The sequence below is a fragment of the Bombus affinis genome, chromosome 3 (genome assembly GCF_024516045.1).
Source record: "Bombus affinis isolate iyBomAffi1 chromosome 3, iyBomAffi1.2, whole genome shotgun sequence".
Classification (NCBI taxonomy): domain Eukaryota; kingdom Metazoa; phylum Arthropoda; class Insecta; order Hymenoptera; family Apidae; genus Bombus; species Bombus affinis.
In genome coordinates, this window is record NC_066346.1 from 8,197,265 (window position 1) to 8,219,606 (window position 22,342).

The 22,342-nt window shown below is 39.1% G+C and overlaps 1 protein-coding gene across 40 annotated transcripts in view; it reads left to right on the plus strand.

Annotated features, from left to right (window-relative positions):
- LOC126914150 (calcium/calmodulin-dependent protein kinase type II alpha chain) overlaps positions 1-22,342 on the plus strand; it is a 157,345-nt gene that overhangs the window by 26,115 nt on the left and 108,888 nt on the right. For all 40 annotated transcript variants that reach the window (XM_050717703.1, XM_050717719.1, XM_050717688.1 and 37 more), the window contains exon 2: positions 21,685-21,779. In XM_050717703.1, coding sequence (XP_050573660.1) covers positions 21,685-21,779 — 95 coding nt within the window. The remainder of the gene's footprint in view (positions 1-21,684; positions 21,780-22,342) is intronic.

A 22,342-nucleotide genomic window follows, 5' to 3' on the forward strand; every position in this document is an offset into this window, starting at 1 on the left:
GTTAATAATTCTAGCGTTAATTTCTAATAATAATTTTCTCTCGTTCGATAGATTTTTCCGCAAAACATTCTTCGAAGATAATAAAATCCTGTCTTAAGTTTCTGTTCAATCGATAGATCTTGTAACGAGAACACGCGATGATTTCAAAGTTTCGATCAGCAGGGTAGCGTGTATATTCGTGTGTTGGACGTGTTTGTGCTTTGTATTACGTCGACCGAGGGGAAAAAGCAGAGACATTGAGAACACGGCCTGATTTTCCGCCGTTTTATCGCCTTAATTGTACATTTTACTGCGTTCCAGTTGTTGTGCTCGAGGAGAGGCTATTCCTCCGACGATTCTACTTACCGCTGGAAGAAAGACTACAATTGGTTTCGTTAGTTTGGTAAGCGTGGTCCTACGGAATGGTGAAAGTGCTCTTTGCGAATTTCTTTGACGAAACGTTCTTTTGCCTCGTTTTCTCTGATGGATGTTCTATAATTTCATTGTGGACGGATTTATTTATGGCTCCTTTGTGTACCTTTTAATTCCAACGCATAGAACATGACGATTGTTCATTCAATATTCGTTTTCCATTCATTTGCATATGGTTTGGAATAATTTGAAATTATTGTATCCACCGATACATTTATCTTCAAAAATTTGTTTTTCAAGGTAATCTCATTCAACATGCTGTTTGGGTGCGAAATACGTAGAATCAAAGGCTAGAAATAACAATTAGTTTATACAATTTTCTTTTCAAATAATATCATCGAGGAAAATCATTCATTAATTTCTGTTTAAGTGGAAATCAATCATCGTTGAAATAAAACAGAGACAGAAATGTCGCAAATATTTTCCGAAAAATGAAATGATTAAGAAACATGAAGATTTATCTGTTTTGGCTATGAATAACCGTAATATTATAAATGATTGAAATCTGTTTGGTTTGCTACTGGTAACCATTATCGCTGATGAGAATTATTTTTTGGTTACCAGTAATCAATATCGATGGCGGCAGTTTTGTTTGGCTAGTATTCACGTACCAATGAATTATAGAATTTATACGTTTGAATAAATAAAAACACTTGGTAATAAATATACATTTTGTTAACTGATTCGTAAAATCGATGTTAAGCTTTACAGATAATAGTTTATGCAAATTATACGGTGACAAATTCCATTATTTATTAAAACATATAAATTCTATAATTTATCGCACCTCGTATCAAATATTATTCATTAGTAATATTAATAAAAAAAGAATTGATGATGATCGAAAACAACCAAAACAAAAGTCACCGATATTGGTTGCTTCTAGCCAAAATAAAACTCCTGTCATCGATAATGTTTGCCAGTGAGGACAACATTTTTTGTTGTTTATAATGGTTATTCATAATCGAAATCATTTAAAGCTAGATATTAATTCTTGCGCCATAACTTTTAAAATTTACGTTACAACAGTTATGGTCTCTGTATAGAATCTAATTGTCCATTGATCTACACATTTATTGGAATTTTAAAACTTTCGGAGAATAATTAAATTGATAAATAATTGAATCTTCCTCGATCTCTATAGTTTTTTAACTTTTCTGGAAATGATGTTAGGAACATTGTTTAGACACAAAGCATTCTTCGTAAAAGAAAGAGGCAGTTTAATCTCGTACTTCGTTGTCGACTCACCGTGTCCATTGATCTACACACTCTTTTAATAAGCTTTTGGGTGGATAATTAAATCGAATATGTTCAGATAGAATGAACATACATTTAGTTTAGAAACATTTTTGGAAACAATCAAATTAGCTATGTTTAGATGCGAAGAATTCATTGTAAAATAAATAATGAATTTAATTCTACATTTCATCGTTGTCTCAACAAAGTATAGTGGGAAATGTAGTACATACATTTTTCTCCGGATTGCCAACGTCCTGAGGATTTGTGAACTTAGCTTGCTGATAAGAGGACGAGCCAAACCTGGATCATTGCTAATCCGAACGATCCCCAAAACGTTTGCCCTCGTCTGCAAACGATGTTTGTCTTCGTTTTATTGCTTTATTCGTATTTACCCTTATCCACAGACAGCATCTGTAAAGCGTCAAATATTTCTTATCTCAATTATTCGTTCAATGATACCACTGTGCGTGATTCACTGTGTAAGAAAGCAACGTGCAAGGTAAGTTTCGCGCGAAAATTACACAAGCTTGCAAGACTGACGAGAATGATTATCTTATAGCGATTTTGAACGCGACAGAAAGTTCTGCAATAGCTCAGTGTCGAGCTTTAATTATGAAGATCTGTCAACAGTCGAGTTGTCTTATAGAAACTGTTTAACAATGAGTGCGCAACTTGCTCGATCGTTATGGCGGAAAAAGACGCGTTTCCTTTAATCGTTTATCTTGTTTATCTTTGTTAGTTATGGGATCTTGAAGTCGAAGCAAACAATTTAATATTACAAAGTTCGAGTGTTATTGCTGGACCGCGGCATTTTCATGCGATTCATATTGTTATGGGCATATTGAAATGGGAAAATATTTTATTTATTCACTTATCACTTTAATATTCGTGTATACTCCTTTTGTATACCTCGTACGTTTCTGTATATTTGAAAATCTGTTGTAAATTGATAAACATCCTGTTGATGAAAGTGTCAGGAATTCAAGCGTTATTTCTTGCAAATAAATACTCTTGTATAATTTTTCCATAAATATATTTATCAAATATCAAAAGAGCGAACTCTTTTTTTTAAATATTACGTTCAATATACAACATTCCACGCAATGTTTCGTAAACCGAATTCACGCTTGTGCTTAAAAAAATTCTCCCGATCGTTCGACACGTTTTATCGATGCCCCGTCATTTTTATATGCACGTAAGTATACACGTCTGATCGTAAATACGTGACTTAGTGGCGAACGTTCCCCAAGGAGCATAGAATTTTTTTCATGTCCGCCGAACGTCAATATCTATCCATCTTCCGATTCGAGTAGCGGTTATAGAAACGGAGGAGAGGGAAATCGATTGTTTCGGAGGAGCGTCCTTCTTTATCAAGATGTTCTGGACACGAAGCTGCTCGACTCGAAGGCTACCACGATGCCTATCTTCGTGTATTCGCTCGAAGGATTCCCTTCCAACATCCCTGGAATTGTGTGGCCAATGTTTCGTTGTGAAATATCACGATCAGCCAGACGAGTGTCGGACTGTCCAACGTCTACTTATCGCTAGTGTCGTGCGGTGCCTTCGTTATCAGTCCTGTTGAGAGCCAGGATTATTGCGAACGCGAGAAATTTCTATATTTTGATGGAAGAACGAACGAGAGAGAAAGAGAATAGGGAAAAATGGGAGAAAGAAGATAAAAGGGGAAGCAAGGAAAATACGGAGGAAAAATGCGGTAATAATTCTATTCGTTTGATAGCTTTGTTCGACTTGAGCATCGCTCGAAGAGGTTTCCACATGAACGATTACAAAATATGTATTTCCATTAATTGGTTCAAAGTTGCTTGATAACGACAAAAAGCAATGGTTAACATTGAACATTTAAGGATTGTAAATTATGTACATTTTTATCGCTATACTTGGACGAATCGATCGTCGTATCATACGATAATCTATGTTTTATCAGGTTGGTGAAATGAGAAACGCTTTATTATGATATAGCTAATTTTATGTTCAAATCAGTACAGACTGGATACCGTATCGAACTTATCGATTTGATGGATAGTTGCCGGCTTGTGTCAGCGACAACACCGTGTGTAGCTTGGTACGGGATTGCTTTGCCGGTATGAAATTGTATCCCTTTGAATCAACATGGACATTTGGACGGAGGCTTCCGTTTCAAAATGAAATTTTATATGTAGCCTCCTTTTTTTTTCTATTTCGCATATTCAATTGATTTTCGCACGGGCAACGCGCTGTTTCTATTTGGATAGTTTGTGATGGAATTGGATGGCACCTCGCGGATTAAAGTAACAAAATTTTTGATATAATTTGTACTCGCCGTTGTAGAAGCTTAACTTGAATCCGTTCTACACGGGAGGAAAATTGGAATTAACGTGTTCGCAAAAGCTGACATAAAATGGCACGCGCTTGTTTTACTTTTAATAACCGCATAGCGTTTCTACGTACATCTGTTTACACAAGTTGTTTGAAAAACCGCGAAAAACGGCGCGTACATTGAAAGATCGCATTCCTTTAAACTCATTATCGAGATTATTCCTCACGTATTCAGATCGTAACGTCTCGATTAATCGCGAAAGTATCGAAATAGGAATTATCCACCACGTAAAACTGTAGCCGTACATCGATCAACAAGTTACCAAACTTCCAATTACGTTGAATTTCAATAACGTTTTTTCACGTTGTAATAACATTTTGAACCCCTTTGGAACTTTGTTCGCAATTTATACAATTATTTGCAATGCAATCACGATGGAAAGTGACAAGAAATAAATGACGTTATTTCTATTATTACTAATTTATCAACGATCAAAATAGCAATACAACTTTCAATAACATGTCACGTTTCATCAAACGGGAATTAACAAATTTATATGTCGATCCTCAAGATAAAAAATCACGAAATCACAATCTCTCGGCAAACATCTCGCTGAGTGAACGAGACTGTACAACGATACGAAGTCGAGTGTAATTCGTCGTGCATTGTCTTCGACTATAAATTGTTGTTTGTCACGAGAGAAATGCTCCTTGGATGTCACGCGTGCCAAGGAGCCATATTAATTGTGTCACGCGTTAAATAGCCTGTTCCATCGTTTTCAAGGTTCCCCTTTTCTCTCATGACGATGATGCTCGGCCTCGCCACCGTGTATCGTAACCAGCTCGCCGTTACACGTGACTAATTAGTAGCGGGTATTATGTTACGTTCGTTGGGCGTATCTCACACGAGAGAACAAAATACGTACACTGAGAAACACAACAAACGGATTGTATAATAATTTCTACGAACTAAATTAGGATTTTTTACCGAGAAAAGACACCATAATGAATATGAAAAAATAGGAACTGTCTATCGATCGTTCATTCGATGCTTTCACTTCTTCCTCCGGTTCTAAAACATTCAATCGTTCTATTGATTTTGAACCTAGAACAGATCAACCCTTTCAGAATATAATAAAACGACGAATAATTGGAATCGAGGAACTAATAATCTCTTCGTCCTAGAGATTTCTGCATTTTTGCTATCAGACACAAGATATATATATATATATATCTTCAATTTTTCATACAAAACGAACGTTGAATATTAATACTGATTTACGTATGCACGATGATTTAGGATGCGGTTATTTATAGTTTACCGTATTTGACAGTTTGCCTGAGTCTCGGGCTTGAATCTTCGGGCTGCTAAATTTTCTCAAATTTATTTACCAACTTAATATTATTTATAGTATGGTCGTATGAAAAATGGACTCATCTAAAAAGTATTTGAAAATAACTTAGGTATTTGCAATCTGATTAACGAACAAGTTATAAAATGGAATAAGTTGCAAAAAGCTATTAAGAAGCTTGATATAGTGGCTATAATCGATAAGATACTATGTAGAACTAATTAGTAGTTGCTGCTAGCGTATGTCATTAATATGTAAAGAGGAGCGAAACACGGGCGAAAAGTGTGAAACAGAGAAGACACGAAGAGGTAGGAATGAAAGGAAAATAGAATAATTCCCTTGGTTTCCGTTCGCCTTTTATCCTTTCCACGCCGGTTGCTTCGAGGAAGAACATCCAGCTGCCTCTTTGAAAAGCAAATTTCCAAGTAGCCTTTGCCTTTTGCTCTTTGATCGAAAAAAAACCGCTGCTGAAGATCAATTTCTGCGCGACCGATGCGCTAAGTGCCGGAACGTGAAAGAGGGATGCTACGGTGTGTCGACTGAAATTACTTTCTTAACGATTCTTTTGCACCACCATCGCCTTTCATCGTGTAGCCCTCCGCTTGTTGGTATCGTGAAAGCCATTGAGAAAGACAAGAAAATTGGAGGCAAACGGATCCCGACGGAAATGCATTTCGAATTTCCTTTTATACGCTGGTTCTCTCGGCTTTGCCGGTCATCGCGCGTCCTCTCTTCTCTCTCTCTCTCTCTCTCTTTTTGCCAAACGATGCGTCGTGGTATCTATGCTGCTTTGAATTACGAAGAGACATTTCTTTTTTCGAGATTTCAAGCCTTTACACATACAGTTCGGAGCATTACCGGCGCATGTGTAATTTCGTTCTTTCAAATAAAATTTTAATTGCAAATAGCTTTTTCGAAATATCACGTACGCGTATTGAAATATTGAAATATTACATGACGTATATCGAATCGAGAGTAATTTATAAATAAGCCAATACGGCCCATCAATGACTAACTCCATCTACTTTCATTATTATTTATGAGAATTATTAACTTTGGAATAGACAAACTTTTGCGTTAAAATTGCCGGTTTCGTTTTACAAATAATTTACCCATTAAACAATTGCTTAGGTGGAATTGTCTAGGCTTGGAAATCGTAAATTTTTGTTAATTTTCATGGGAATTTCTTTAAATTTAATCCTTTTTATTTATTTTTCATAAAACTGGCTTTCAATCTTCGTGCATTGCGTCTTCTTTAATATTTCATAAAATAAATATCTTCTTCGCGGTCCCAAAACAATTTGGTTCTAAAATGGCCAACATCACATAGATATTTCGATTATTTCCAATTATTGATATCGAGGCATTGATATCTATATTACAAATCTTCTGAATTCTGAACGAATATTTTCCTCTTTTCCAAATTCCGCGCATCAACGTGAACGAATACACGAATTTCACTATCACGTAAAATATTTCTTTGTTGTTGGTCTGGAGCCTGACAGGACCATTACTCACTTCTCGTCGTTGTAACTCATACACCGTGTTTCACTTCGATCGGTTTAACTCGATTATTTGCTAATAACCTAATTACAAGGCATACTGGGCCTGTGATCCGACACAGGAATCCTTTACACGATACTCACGATGCTTTTCGTAAGAGATCGAGTGGAAAGGGGATGGTCACTCTACGACTGCGATCCAGATTCAATCAAAATTGATATTTAAGAAGTTTCCGAGCCAACTTTCTAATTTGATCACGTCGTGGCGTGGAAGATTGAAGTTCCATGAATTTTTCGGGTTAATTATGGGTTTTAGAGAATATTTCAGATATATTTTGCGCTGAATATAACATCGCTAAGATAGTTCAAAACAATTACAGTTAAAAGATAAATTGTTATCGTATGTACTTCTACTTGTAAAGCATTTTACCTTACATTTTGTACTTCTGATTATTTAATTACTACAATTAGTGATAATATATGTTACTACATAATTACAGGAATATATGTATATTCTAATTTGTGGCGTTGCAATGAAGAGGAGGAATAATAGAGGACAATAATTAGATTATTATTAGATAAATGTTCATAGCCTCACGAATGCTGGGCAATTCGCCGCTACAACAGACCCACGCAATGGATACCAAAAAGCAGTAAATATGAAATAACAGGATTATGAGAAAGGTTGGATGATAATTTGTCAAAATTCTATGTTAAATCCTTCCCTAAATGATGTTTGAAAGTTACCACGAGTCAATTACAGTATTACTAAATCTATTGCTTCTAATTCATTCAAACGCAAACCCTTTATATTTACCAGAAGAAGATTGTTAGAGGAACTTTATTGCAGAGAACAGCAGACCCAAAAAACGTACGTTGAAGGTGCACAAGATCGTAAAATTTCACAATTTATTTTGCCTGTAGATCGTGTCATTGTCATTGTGTATACTTGAACAAAAATTTCGACGATCGATTTCGTTGATTAAACACGGATAGATACGATTCCGAATTCAATCTGTTGGCGAAGGGACGCATAAATTACGCGGTCGAATATCCTGGCGTTCCTCGAGCAGACAGCCAGATACTACTTCTATCGTTTCGTGCTTAAATAGCCCGGCTAAGGCATAATTTAGTCGATATATATAGTAATACCTCGCTGCTTTGCCCACTATTACCCAGTTACCTCCTATTATTGGGAAATTCAAGTTATATATCTACCAAGGCGGCCTCTGAAGCCGTGCGAATCGATCAGAAGGAAACGAACCGGAGCGGGTTGCTTACATCCACGTTTAACATGCGATCGCTTCGCGAACACTATTTTTATCTCGTTCCCGTTCGTTCACGACGATTATTTGCTTATTTGCGTTCGCGCACCGCCTCCAACTCGCTCGCAATCACACACTGTTGTACGCAATCGTTGAACTTGTCGACGCGGTGATTTTTTCCGCGAGACTGCGATTCGTGAATGGGTTCCCCGAGGTTTCCGAAAGTCTCAGATTGGACAATTCGAAGCTTCGAAAATTGGATAAATTGGAAGCTTAAAGATTTAATGACTTGGAAATTCTCAAGTTTCGCTATATGAAACTCCCATCGTTTAACGATTCTCAAGCTCGAGAGTTTCGAAATTTGAAGCTTCCAGAATTTAAAGATTCCGAAAATTGAGAGCTGCGAAATCCGAAACTTCTAAAGTTTCCAGCTCCAACATTTGAACGTTCCGGAATTTAGAGATTCGCAGATATGGAAATTCGAAAATTTGAAGATTCTATTGTGATACTTGGAAATTCTGCAACTGAAAACATATCGAATCGAAGTACGAATAGTTATCTTCAATAACGCGTGATTCGTATAGTCTCGCACGATTTCCCACTGCGATTTCCACGAAACGCTACAAATGTCTTGACAATAAGAGATATCCATATATCTGAAACTACTTCTGTACGTACTAACAATAGCTAACGATACGCAATATTCGAGAATGTTTCCGACCGAATAGTTTGATCGAAAGATTCGAACGAAAAACGAGATATCCAGTGGAAATTCGGAGACAAAAGAACAATAGCGTGAAACGAGTTATAACCTCGTGGTCATCGATACGCGCCGATACACTTTATGAGTTAATCTCCTGTCGAGGCGTGTTCGAACGATTTTTCCTTCCGAATGAAGCACGCGTTTTCCGACTACGCGTAACTGTGTTGTAATCGATGCGACGTTGCAAATAATGTGTGCCGATACCAGACGCACAAATACTGTTTTAATCGACCATATTATTCGAAATTCTCGGGGGAGTAGGAAAAACAGCAAGAACCGCCGAAAGCGATTCAGACCTGTCGATGTGCAACGTTATCTGACGCTGTGATTCCTCTCGATTCGCGGATCCGCGCTGATTTGAATCGACAACGTCCACTTTAACGCAGAGATAAGCGAATTATTGATGGAAAAGAGTTACAAGTCAAAGAAATTGGAAACGTGGCAACGTGGAAAAAAATGTGAAAAGTCGAAAATTCGTTATTGAAGAAATTTACAGCTTTGAAAGCTTAGAGATGAACAAATCCGGAAGCTAGAAATCTGAAACTGGAAAATCTAAAATTTTGGAAACTCAATAAGGCTTGGAATATCAAAGAATTAAGAAATTTAGGAAATTAGATAACCTAGAAAGCATTCGATGAACACGAGAACTCGGTAAACCATACATCGGAGTAACAATGACGCTTTGTTCTACGATATTTTGCCTTGTTCGTAATTTACCAATATCTATCGTAAAGGAAACCGATTATTACCACGGCAATAGAAATTCAAGACAAAAATCGGCGAACGGTTTTTAATCATCTGGCTATTTATCTTCTGGCCTAACGCAATTTCCGGAAGAAGCAGGGCCGCCGCAGGCACATCCGAATCGTTGGTCTTCTTTTTATCGATCGCCAGGCTGAACTTTGGCTCTTCGAAACGAGGAACGCGTCGTGACGTTTAATTAAGCCACGTCGATAGTCGATATCGGTGTTACCGTCCGGCAATTTTTCCACGGTAAACAAGAAGACCTGTGAAGGAACATAGTTGTCAGAAGCAGGCTTTCTAATTTGCTATACCGGATGCACGCGGAGATTGCCCGCGAGTTTTACGTCCAGCATCGCGTTTCCTATTTTTGCACGGACCGGAACCAGGCTACCGGAAAGGGACGTTTGTTCTTCGATGAGATTACGCAAGTCGATATCGAACGTCTGTCTATGGACAGTCAAATCTACTGCGAAGGCTTCGTTATATTCAATCTTATACCAGCCGCGTAGTATTTATTTTTTGTATTCAGTATAGACAGAACGTGTTAAGTATAGTATTGGAAAAAATGAATAAAAATAGTTTAATTAACATTAGGTACTTGCGCATATACATGCAGTGGTAGCATCTATGTTGAACATTTTTTACTATGTTACAAAAGATTGTCTGTTCTAGTATACGTATATTACATCTATTTGCTCGTCGTTCTTATCGAATATCGTTCTGTTTTTTGTAAAATTCTGCCGTTTCCTCGTATCGTTCGTCTTTCAAACTTTCTTTTCGACGTTACCATAATTTTCTCTATAGTTTCACAAGTATAACGCGAATTGTTCAAACGCTCCACTAAACAGTCGAATAGCAGCGAGAAGCAGCGACGCTTCGAATATTATCCATTTATATTTACTATTACTTAAAAACAAGTTATTTGTTCTTCGAAAAGTTCAACATCGATTTCGTACCTAGGTAAAACCAAAAGCTGCAGTTGATCCTCCGTAGTTTATCTTCCAGGAACTTCGGCTACGAACCAAGTGAAACTATTAAATACAATTGAGCTCGCAGAAAGTGAATTCGTTATAGTTTAAGTGGTGAACGTTCTGAAAGAATCTTTCTTCTTGGCGTCTTAGCCTTCTTCCGGGACTACGTGTCCGGCGGGTGGACATCGATGTCCGATGAGAGCAGGATCAGGGCTGTGCCACGCTTCTCCGCAACCATCTGTCCAACAGGGAGAGAGAAGATAGAGAGAGAAAGAGAGGGAGAGAGAGCGGTTGGCGTAGAACGAAGTATCGACCGGTTAAAGCCATCCCCGCCCGGCTAAAGCGGCCAACCCTCATCCCTCTCACTCTCCCACCACGGCCTATTCGCCTTCCCGTATTCTCCATCTCCATCATCATCCTCGTCCTCGTCCTCGTCGCGCGACCATGCTGCTTTATAGGCGATAGCGCGTCGCGGCTAAAGGTCCAAGTGGGTGGAGAATAGGAATCCTCCGCGTTTCGATGGAAACCAAACCACGCGGAAAAGTAGAGTGTGCAGTAAGGACACGTGCGGATTATGGGACCGTTTCTCAAGGTGGTACGATCGAGCAGAGTTGAATTTTCGGAATTTAGGGCTCCAGTTTGAGAAAGAATGGTATTCACTTTGTCTGGTATAAATTCCAAGGGGTAAAGTTGCGAGAGGATTCTTGAGCACGATTTTTATATTTAAATCAGAGAAGACGAATGATTCTTTCGTGTAATTATCGACTCTCAAGGTGTTAAATTTCTTTTTTATTTTTGGAATACAAGTAACTAGACATTCGATGGATTTTATGTTTCATTTAATTATATGTCTTTAAATTTTTAAGTTAACGTGATATGGAAGTTTACGTCAAGGAACGTCTTTCCTATTACTCTTTGTCAATATTTAGGAAATAATCAATTTTCTCCGCAATATTTATTTTCTGTCTTTAGACTTTCAAGCTCTTGCGATTTAATGCGTTATAAAACCCCCTGCAGACAATCATCCCCTAATATACTATTCCGCCTCACTAATCCTCTATACTTTATACTTCCTTTAATTATGTCTGTAAATTTCCAAACTTCCACTATAATCTCTAATATACCTTCCCATACTTCATCACCCTTCATACACCTGATCCTACACTCTTAACGTTTCATCCCTCGATACATTCCTCGGCCGCTATACTTGATCCACCAGAAGCTCAATCATCCTACAAAAATCGTCGGCCAACGACAGAAACAACCGTTTCACGATATATTTCGAACTTCGCTGGCACAAAAGAGTGCGTGGAAGATATAGGTCGACGACATGGGCCAATGGAATCAGCGATGTATCGATGTAACGAGTGTTGTCTCGGCCGTTAAAGCGTGGCAACGATTCATTCTTTCCTTTCCACTCATTTTTTCTCCGCTGTACGTTACCTTCTCTGTTTCTCTATTTCTCCTTTTTGCATCGCGGCCGCGGATGAATGCGAAACGTCGGCAGAACTATTGCAGCCAGTCTCGGCTCGCCGCTCCATTGTTCCGCACGCTGCTCGGCAGACAGTTGACACGGAACAGCGGCGACACAACGATACAAGCGCGTGCCTCGACAACAAAAAGGCGAAAAAAAGCTTTCAAGCGATGACGAAACGAGAGAGAAGGAAGATGGGAACAGAGCTTTGTTTAGAAGACGGGCTGAAAATGCCTTGGGGTCAGCGTGAAAGGAGATTTATGACGATCCAGTGACTGCCAATGTCGCGGTTTCAAGTTACGGGGGTAGTTTGTTCTGACTTCAAACTTTCCTCACAATCCTTAACTTTAGAATGTAGGAATTTTTATTGTGTCAGCTTGCGTGTACACGGAATATCGATTTCCCAAATAAGACTTTTAGACGAGACTTATGGACCAGATTCTGTTTCTTCAGAACATATATTTCTCAATACAACGAATCACTGATGATGAATCGTAACTAGGATTATAGCAAGAAAGAAGACTACCGTCAAACTTATTTTTATCGAAGATAGCCTTGCATCTATTGTAGTTTCGTTATCAACCTTTTAAGTGAAATTGAGTTTTCTTGCGTTTCGTTGCGCTCTGTCGTATCTCTACATTGCAAAATTAAATATTAAATTACGAGTTCGTTCTACTTTCCTCCTTTATATGTTTAGTAAATAAGTATAGAAACAGAACACGAACATGTATGTTCGTGTCAGGGATATGTCAGGAAAGAAAGTTGGATCAAGAATCATATTGCACGAAATGCGCAATATAGAAATCATGTAAATATAATAAATATTTTTTAGAACAGAAAATACGATTTTCCATCGAAATTACCTAAGTCAGATTGGTTCTATGGCTGAACTAGTGGAAAGCTATTTTCTGCCTTGTATTTGGAGGATGATTAGAGACTATGTACAAGGGCGTACACAGGTCGAGAGGAAACAGTGGGTGGTACGGTTACACGAGAAGCGGCATTAACCGAATTTCTAGCTTTTTCGTCTAAACAGACGCGATCGTAATACCGTAACGGCTTGTTGGGGAACACTGGAACGAGACGTCCCGGGGGAAATCATCTTACGAGCACAGCGAGGACGCCGGTTAGCCGCAAGTCGACTTCTTACCCCCTGTGCAGTGTCGGATAATTCTTTTCCTACGCGATAGAAGATGAAGTGCTTCGTGATCGTTAGCTTCGTGCACAGTTCTTTAATGTATCAATCATCCTTTTAGCCCAAGCCAGGTCTAACCTACCATTAGAGACTATCTGGTTTCTCCTCCATCGAGAAGAGTTTCTTAGCCCGAACCTCTAGGGACATCGTTCTTTTCGTTTCGAGTTATTTGACTTGTAAATTTTATTTCATCTTTTACCGTGTTACTTTAGAGCGTATGTTGGACATTTATACGTATGCTACAGTAACTCGTTGAATCGAAACTTATTCATATTAGAAACAACCTACCGATAAAGCAGTAGAATAATTTGCAATTACTAAACGAAGATAATGCTCAGTTCTTGCGCTTGCTCCATTTTTTAAAAATCCTCCCTATAACGAACGAAGACTTATGCCAAGAACACCCTTTCAATAAAACTTTGGTAATTTCCAATTAGTGAAAGAAAAAGATACTCGGTTTGCCCCCCATTCTCTATAAATCCTCCCTGTAACAGGCTGAAACTTATTCAGGCTAAAAATACCCCGCCAATAAATCATTAAATTTCAATTATGATGCTAAAAGGAGTCTATAGCCTTCCTCTGTTACCTTCACTCTCCGATCTATACCACGCTTCCCTATAATACTTCAAAACAGCGAAACATCTCTATATCTCATCCATCATTTATTCAAGCCCTGCTTCGAATGCAAACCATTTTTTCGTGTATCCTGCAACCTGACGGCACGTGTACGTGCATGCAGCGGTTCCTGATCGCTACCTACCCACAGGAGAAGTAGGACGACAGACTCGGGCTGGCTATGCAAAAGTGTAGCTACACGTTTTACGATGTATCACGTGACACGGTGGATCCTACGCTAGAAGCCCGCGGGTCAGGATTCTGCAGGATCTGCGCGCGCAGCTTCACTGCCTATTGTAAAAGACAGCTAGTTAGCTTTCTGAACGTTGGTACGGGTTGTGCCAAAGTCGCCTGCCAAGTCGGGATCATCGACGAGGTCGCGAGTCTTACGGAGTTATTAAAAGTTCTCCTGAGCCAGCAAGCTCGCCCGTCGATCGCGACACTCGATAAGAATCCTCTTCGAACGATGCTCGCGGATAAGAATACATTGAGAGGAATTCTTAGATAGTTACCAGATAGCTCGGGGATAACGTCGACTCGAATGGAGGAAGCCTTTACTTTGTAAATAAACGCGGTTCCTCTCTCGAGCTTCATCAAGGGTAGTTGACTAGCCTAAAGTCGAAAGTCTTCGCCGTCTTATTAAAACTTTCCTTCGCTACCGGGGATGGAATCGGTACCTGAGATTTCCTAGATGCACTAGGCTAGGGTTAGAGAGAGGATCGAACGACGAGGGTTGAAACGTATGTTAGAGACGCGAATTTAGAGTATCCTGGATATATAAATTAGATTTTAGTTTGGAAGTTTCAGACGAGGATGAGACGAGATTAAGCGTCCTGCTTTGGAAAAGCAGGACACTCTAGTGGTGAGATCAATTATTAACATTGCCGTGGTCTTACAAATTTTATTTGATAGAAAATTTAAGAAATGCACATAGTGTTGCATTTCTTAGAAGACAGGTACTCTTCTTCATCTTGATGTAGAAACTATTAAAGATATTACAGTTCTGGTACACAAAAATGGCTGAAAGTCAAGTTTCCTGTTCAACTTTTTTTCACGCGTTGGTCGCTTTAAGAGAATAGAAATATTCTGCCTCAACTGACGAAGCAGCGTTAAATGTATCTTCTGCTAAGACCCCAAAGAACAATATCACCCCTATTCCAGAATTTTAAAATAAACCGCATACTTAAATAATTCTACTGCGCTCTCCCTATCCATTAAAAATTCCCAGCACATAATTGTCTCTCGCACAATTCCCAACACGAAGGTCAAGTTTGCCAACAATGGTTTCCATAAGGATCTCCGATAAGGTCTATAGATAGACGCATTGCAAACTGTTGGAGGTCACCCTTGTAAATAACGAACATATCAATTAACCTTAACTCTCCTCCGAGTCTTTACACAGGCAAATTGCAAAGTCCCTAGAAGCAAATTCGCCGATGATATATCGACGGGTAAGTTCATATACACATACATCGAAATTACCTATCGTGTTCATATGTGTCGTCCTTTTACCAAGGGAAATACTCCCGACTTCCGTTGACGCGCGGTTCGCTCGATTTCACGAATTCAAGGATCCCCCGTGTTGCATAAAATAGAAATACATCGGCGTACACGCGCGCACACGTAACGATGGCGATCTCCATTCGGTCGTGAGCTGCGAGGAAAATCGATCAACGATAAAACGCTGGCCGGGGACACGTTTATAGCCGAGGCTGGTTCCCTGTGCGGGATCCTATGGTCGTCTACTTTGCCCTCGCGTACACGATCGCTGTAGGATCTCACCCGGGGGTAAGGCTGGATATTTAAAGGTATCGACGTGTCGTCGCAACGTTCTGCAAAGGCGCACCGTCGCCAGGCGGCAGGAAACTTCGCTTTGAAAGCACATCGCCGACTCTTGCACGCCCTACTTGCACGTCGTGTCGTCGAGCGATTGCCTCGATTCAAGGCCGACACTGTCACTCGACCACCATTTCTGCGTCAGTGGCTTCTTCTCTCCTTCCCCATCCTTCTTACCAAAACCTTTTTCACTTTGCTCCTTTTTTCGACGCTTGCCTTGTATGTTTTTTCCTTAGGATTCTGTCACAGATTTTTCAGATAACGAAGTAGCTGCTGGTTAGGCTTCCTTTTGAGGTTGAACTTGGCGTGTAAGGCGGCGAGGATTGCGCCTCGCTGTTCCTGTTTTCTGTTAGTTATTATTTAATCCTTTTTCAGGGAACCGGGAGTTTACGAGAAATATAGGCAACGTGACTAGTCTGGCAGAATTTATTGTATGTAAATGTACGCGTCTCGTCTGTTGTATTATAATAAGGAAGTAATTTTGATGATACAGGAAGATGTTGCTAGCTGGCGCTTCGTACCCATATATGAATCGATTGATTAATTGATTAATTGATCGATTAATTGACTTCTACATTTTAACTATTTCTCTCAGTCGTTTAATTTACCTCTTGCGAAAAGAAGTTTAGGTAGTACGAAGTACGCCAAGACGCGCAGTCTGATTGAGAAGAACTGAAATTACATTTTTCTCGTTCAATATACCGAAATTAAACAATTTCGTATATAAAAGTTCATTACATTCTCCATCTTCCGCCTCGATTTTCTTCAGTCCAAGAGATTTAAAGCTGTCCGTGCGGTACAGATAAGTCGAAATGGAGACCATTCCTGTCTTAATTTATTTCGTGAAACTTAATCATAAAAACTTATAGGCACTTGGAACACTATATTTTATCATTCAGCATCTTACAACCAATTTTATTCTACAGAATTCTTCCCATATATTTTCTAGCATGATCTTACATACTCTCAAAGAGCCGACCCAGCGTACAAACGCAAATTTTCCCCCTTTTTGCCCGATTTTTCTGAACCTTTTCCGGCATTATGTCCCATAGGTCCCTAGGTAAACGGTCCTTTCTGAAACGAAAAATAGAAATCGTCGATTTTAAGAAAAATTGGTTGAGCAGCGTGTCCTTTGCCAACTGCAGTGCACAGGTTTTATGCAGAATAACTATGATGTTAGCCGTAAGACTGGCAGGGCGATTAAAAAAAAGAGCTAACGTCTCTCTCTCTCTCTTTCTCTCTACTCATCCTTCTACTACTACCTTGTTATTCTTTTTTTTCTGCTCATCTTATTCATTACCATTGACAATGCAATTGCGTCAACGAGTGCGTCTCGCGATAAAAACTTTTCCACGCTGGTTTCTGTCCACGTGACAGATATTCATTAAAAAAGAAGCAGGACAGCGTGGGTGGGAATTGTACTGCAACGTGATAAAACGGAACAAATCCCCGGTTAAGATTCTATTTTTAGACGAGAAAATTTCCTTCGCACCTTCGGTCGCGTTTCAATTTTCTCGCAATCTAACGCGCTTTAGTCGTTCCGTTCCTTCGAATCTGATTCCTGGCATAATAGAATATTTCTAGACAGCAGTATATTTCCTCGCAGGGCTTTCTGCATTCATAATCATATAATCTCTATCTCTAACCATCTCTCTTATTCGAGTGACTCGCGCGCTATATCTGCTACGACTTCCATCGTTTTCCAGCATTCCGATGGATCTCGTTTGGCACAGATAATCGAATTATCTCTTCGGTTACCTGTAGGAATTTCCAATTTTTCATCAGGTGGATATTCCACGTTCGCAAAGGGAGACCTACCGAATGTCGTATATAACGATTTAGTTTCAATAGGCTGCGGATTTTTATGCAAATTCATATTTTCCTGGATACAATTAAGATTAGAATAGGATGCAGAAATTTGCGTCACCCATTGAGTGTCTAAAAAAATACTACACTTTGGACAGTATATATATTTTTGCATATACCACAGGTTACATATTTATTTACAGGCTCAAGATTAACTTAGGTCTAAGGCAATTGATTGTATCCAAAAATTACTATGTACGAATGGAAAAGTATATATACACTACACATTATATCTTTAAATTTATCATAATTGCATAAAAATCGCGGTCTAATTATTATTTATACGTAATTATTCTATTGCGATCTATTATTGTCTATATATTATCCTTGTAACATTATGGAATGCAATTTGAAGATGAGGAAAGTCCGACAGAAATTTTTGTAATAACTCACAGAGTAATTTGACGGACAAAGATTATGCTAAACATACGTTTACATCACCGAGGTATTCGTTTCTCTTCAACTCTTTATTCGAACACTATCAGTTGTTGTAAAAATCACTTTGCTAAATGTGAATTGGCCGGTGTTAGATCACAAAGCAAACGACGAAACGGATCTAGCGCCCGTGATCGTTATTGTGAACGTGGTTTAGGCGTTTTTGTTAATTGGCACGGAGAACCGGAGTCGTGGTAGCTCGTTTTAGTAAATTGAACCGAGCCGATTCCCCGCCAAGTGCGACTCCTGCTCGATCGTTCGCCAAGCGCGATTAAACGCGAATGCAAACGGTTCTGGCCAAGTGCACTCGAAATCTGGTTCACGGATTTCTATGAGAGAGCGTTAGAATCGCTGTTAGGTTGATCAGATTGATGCCATTCGAACTGATCGCGATGGCACGTAAGGATCTTGTGACGATCGATACGACGTCCTATCCAAGAGTATAGATACACTTTGATTCCTCGAATTTCCTTGTATTATCAGTTTCAATGGACCACCTAGCGAAGGTTAAAGAAGATAGGATCAAATGTTCTTTCTAAAGATCACTGACTGAATATAAAATAATTCGTATTTATAAATTTACAAATTGGGGTATCGGTAGGTATGTTTAAGTAAATCGCTAGTAAATTTGTCCATCGATTTCCTCAGAATCGTTCCCCACCTGACCCATAGCATAGCATAGCTAAGAAGACAGTGAAGCTAACATTAAACTACCCTAAAAATAAGTAGCTTTAAAGTATCTAAAAGTTCCACAAAGCTTAACATCTATATACATCAAGTTTATTATTACATACAAATCTGCAAATATTATTTGACCGTATCTAAAATTTCGTAATTATGTTATCCCAATTTGATCTTACAGACGCATTAGTCCGATTAACAGTTCCAAGCTACAAGACAATCAAATATCCAAACATACATTCACGCAGTAACGCGTCAACCCTCAGGAAGTGTGCAATTTCCGACATCACAATCCATTTTAATTAATTATAAAGAAATCAATGTTCCAATGGTCTAAACATTCGCATTTATAAAATCATCGAGCGATTCTACCCTCGTAAACTAAGCCAAACTAAGCTAAACCTGCATCTTCCTCAAATTTGAAGCAGAAACCATCTAAACAGCGAAACCCTTCTGGATGTCGACCTAACGAACAATATCAGTAATCTTGACAGCGGATTCGCGGAATGTAGCCGGTCGAACGTGATAATCCAGCGAGAAGCACGTGATCCAGGTGGATCGGTGTGCAGGTCGCCTCGGCAATCTCCGGTAATGATCAGTTTCCATGGTGACCAAGGGGTGCAGGGTGCCGCCTCGCCCTTTTTCCTTGCAGACCAACTGGCGTAGCTGGTCGAGCGCAGGAGCGTCGCGACGCTGCCGCTGCAACAACGCCGACGCCTGCAGGATGAAACATTAAGGTTGCGTTTGCGCCGATGCGCCCTGCCTTGAACTACTTCAAGGAAGGATACGCGATGGATGGGTTTCCGCAAAACGCCGTGTACGGCGCGACCTTTCGTCCTGATATCGCTTCTATCTTTTAGACTTCTGGCATCGTGATTGGCTATTTTTAATTTCTATTCTTCTTCTCTTTATTTTAGTATTTTCTTTTTATTTTTGGTACTTTGAACGATGGCGGATAAACTGGCCCAAGGATTGCACGGTCTGACCTTTTGTCCTGACGTTGCTTCTACTTCTCAGGTCTCTAACCTTTCGATCTAACGTGATTTTTATTCTCCTATTCTTCTCTTTTTTTATCTCAGTTTTTTTATTTCTTTTCTCGTTTTAGAAGTTTGGATGATGGATGGCGCAGGACAAAAGTTGTTCCAAGAATGGAGATTACCTGTCTTTATCTTTGTCACTTTTATATTTTAAGCTCTTCTCTTTAGAATTTTTCCCTTTCCGGTCTTTTCTTTTTGATTTCATTCTTCTCTTCTTTTATCTTAGTACCTTGAATGATGAATAATACGAGATGGAGGTACTCGAAGAACAGAGGTTAACACTGACTTTTCATCGTCATATTGCTTTCATCTTTCGAACTTTTATCCTTGCATTTTTTTCTATTATTTTCTTTCTATTTTGATACTTTGGATGATGGATGATATGGACAGAAAGCTGTTCCAGGAACAGGTACTGCACAGATTGACCTTTTGTCCTCAGGTCGCTTTTATTTTTTAGCTTTTACCATTTTTTCTCTTCCTCACTTCCCTCTTTTTCTTTTCGTACTTTGGATGACGCTTAATGCGAAACGAAGTTACCCTGGAAGCTGTTCAAAGTTGAATCACTATAGGCTTTTGCACTTAGCTTCTTTTATTTATTCCTGTCCTTTGTTTTAATATTTTCAAAGACGAATGATATAAGAAAAAATTGTCGAGAAGCTGTTCAGAAATTGAATGTCCCTTTCCTTTCTATTCTTTTTTTACTTTGATATTTTGTACGACGAGTGATGTGATATTTGAAATTTGGAAGTTTAGGAATCTTCAGGCATCCCAAGCCAATTGCATACGTTTGGATGCTGTTTCGCCAGTTTCCTAGACGTCCTTCTAGTCATCTTGAAGAAATTATCAATTTTTATGACTGATAGTGTCGACATTCGTCAAATTTTCTTCTTCGAATACTCTTCTCTTCATGTTCCTTCATCTTTCTTTTCACCGCTTCTTTCTCAGATTTGAACTAAACCCTTTCAGGTGATTCGCCGTTCGTTAGGCTCGATTGATGGCGGAAAATCGACGCGGATAAATAATACTTCTGGAATAATAACGAGCCCGGAAGTTCAATTCCTTTCGCTCGCTAATTGCATCGACGTAGATCTGGGTCACCTTTCGCCCACGCCACCTTCTTTTCTTCCGTCATCCGATTATACGGAGACAAAGGACACCGTCCAGAGAAAACACAATTGCGTTTCCAGGCAAACACTCCAGTTGCAGCTACCCTCTGCCCTTCGTTTGTTTGATTTCCCGAGAATTTCTCGAATTTATCGAGCATGGAGAATGAAAATTGTAATTTTAGTGGAACAACGTTTTCTTAAACGTTTGGACACGTTTTACGGTTAGAGAAAGATGGATATCGTGAATTTTGAGAGACTACAGTTCCTACAAACGATTGACATTTTTTACAATTATTATCCGTAATAACGATCCCTTACACAGAAATTCTTACAAAGAAATTATCGTCAAACGATTCCGAAATTCTGAGTACGAAATTTTTCATCCATAAAACGAACGTGCATCTTTGAACATTCGTCCATACAACTTCTTCCGACTTTAAGTTGCTCACTTTTCGTATAAAGAATTCCAAACTCACTGCCAAATTTCCTGCAATTACAACAACGATCCGAAGATTCTTTTCATCAACTATCTCCTATCTTCGCTAACTCTGTACTACAAAAAACTTAACTGCTGCTAACTAATTTCCATCTGTCTGCACCATATACATATACATATATATATATATATATACACACATTCCGAACATAGCAGTGGTGGTACAGTAGGGTAATCGACCAAGTTCAACCCTTCGACTATTCGACAGTCGTTCAAGAGCGCAAACATATAGGTTTCGCGAAGTTTGGAGAGCAGTTACGAGTATGCTCGTTAACGGATTAACCGTATCGCTTTTCGCAAGTTTTATCGTTCTCGCCCGGAGAGTTGCCGTGTCTCGTCGAACGTCGAATTAACGGGAATCTGTGTTTGAAATGTTTCAGGGGTGCCTTCTCGGTGGTTCGACGATGCGTTCAGAAGAGCACCGGTTACGAATTCGCCGCGAAGATTATAAACACGAAAAAGCTGACGGCCAGAGGTAAGCTGAAAGAAAATTCTCCGTTTTAACTGTAACGACGACGACGAAAGACGATAATTAATATCGTAGATGAATATATTAACGAAGTGACTGAGAAGTTTCGAGAGTTTCGCAATAAAGTTCAATACAAGAACATTAGCATTTAAAATACACAGGAGTATTAGGCGAAACGACTACGCTTCATGGACTTTGACGAGGCTGCGTTACCATGAAAATGGTCCTTGCAAGTTTCACGCGAAAATACGAAACGCTTCGAAGTTTTGCGATATCGTCGAGTTCTATGGAATAGTTTATCAATTCGCGGCATAAATTCGGCTGCGAATTTGTTCTTTTTAAGGCCATGCTCGTGCAGCTTGCGGCGTGTCTCTTCTTTCGTTTGAAAGGACATTTGGTTAAAATTTCGTCGCAAGTAGCTTCACTTTAAATATTTCATTTCGTATTTTGCGAATATTCTGATTAAAACATGTCCGATTTTTAAAGATAGTTCATCAATACGCGATATAAACGTAATAGTAGAATTATTCTTTTCAAGTAGTTTAAAAACATATGTACGTCGAACGCGA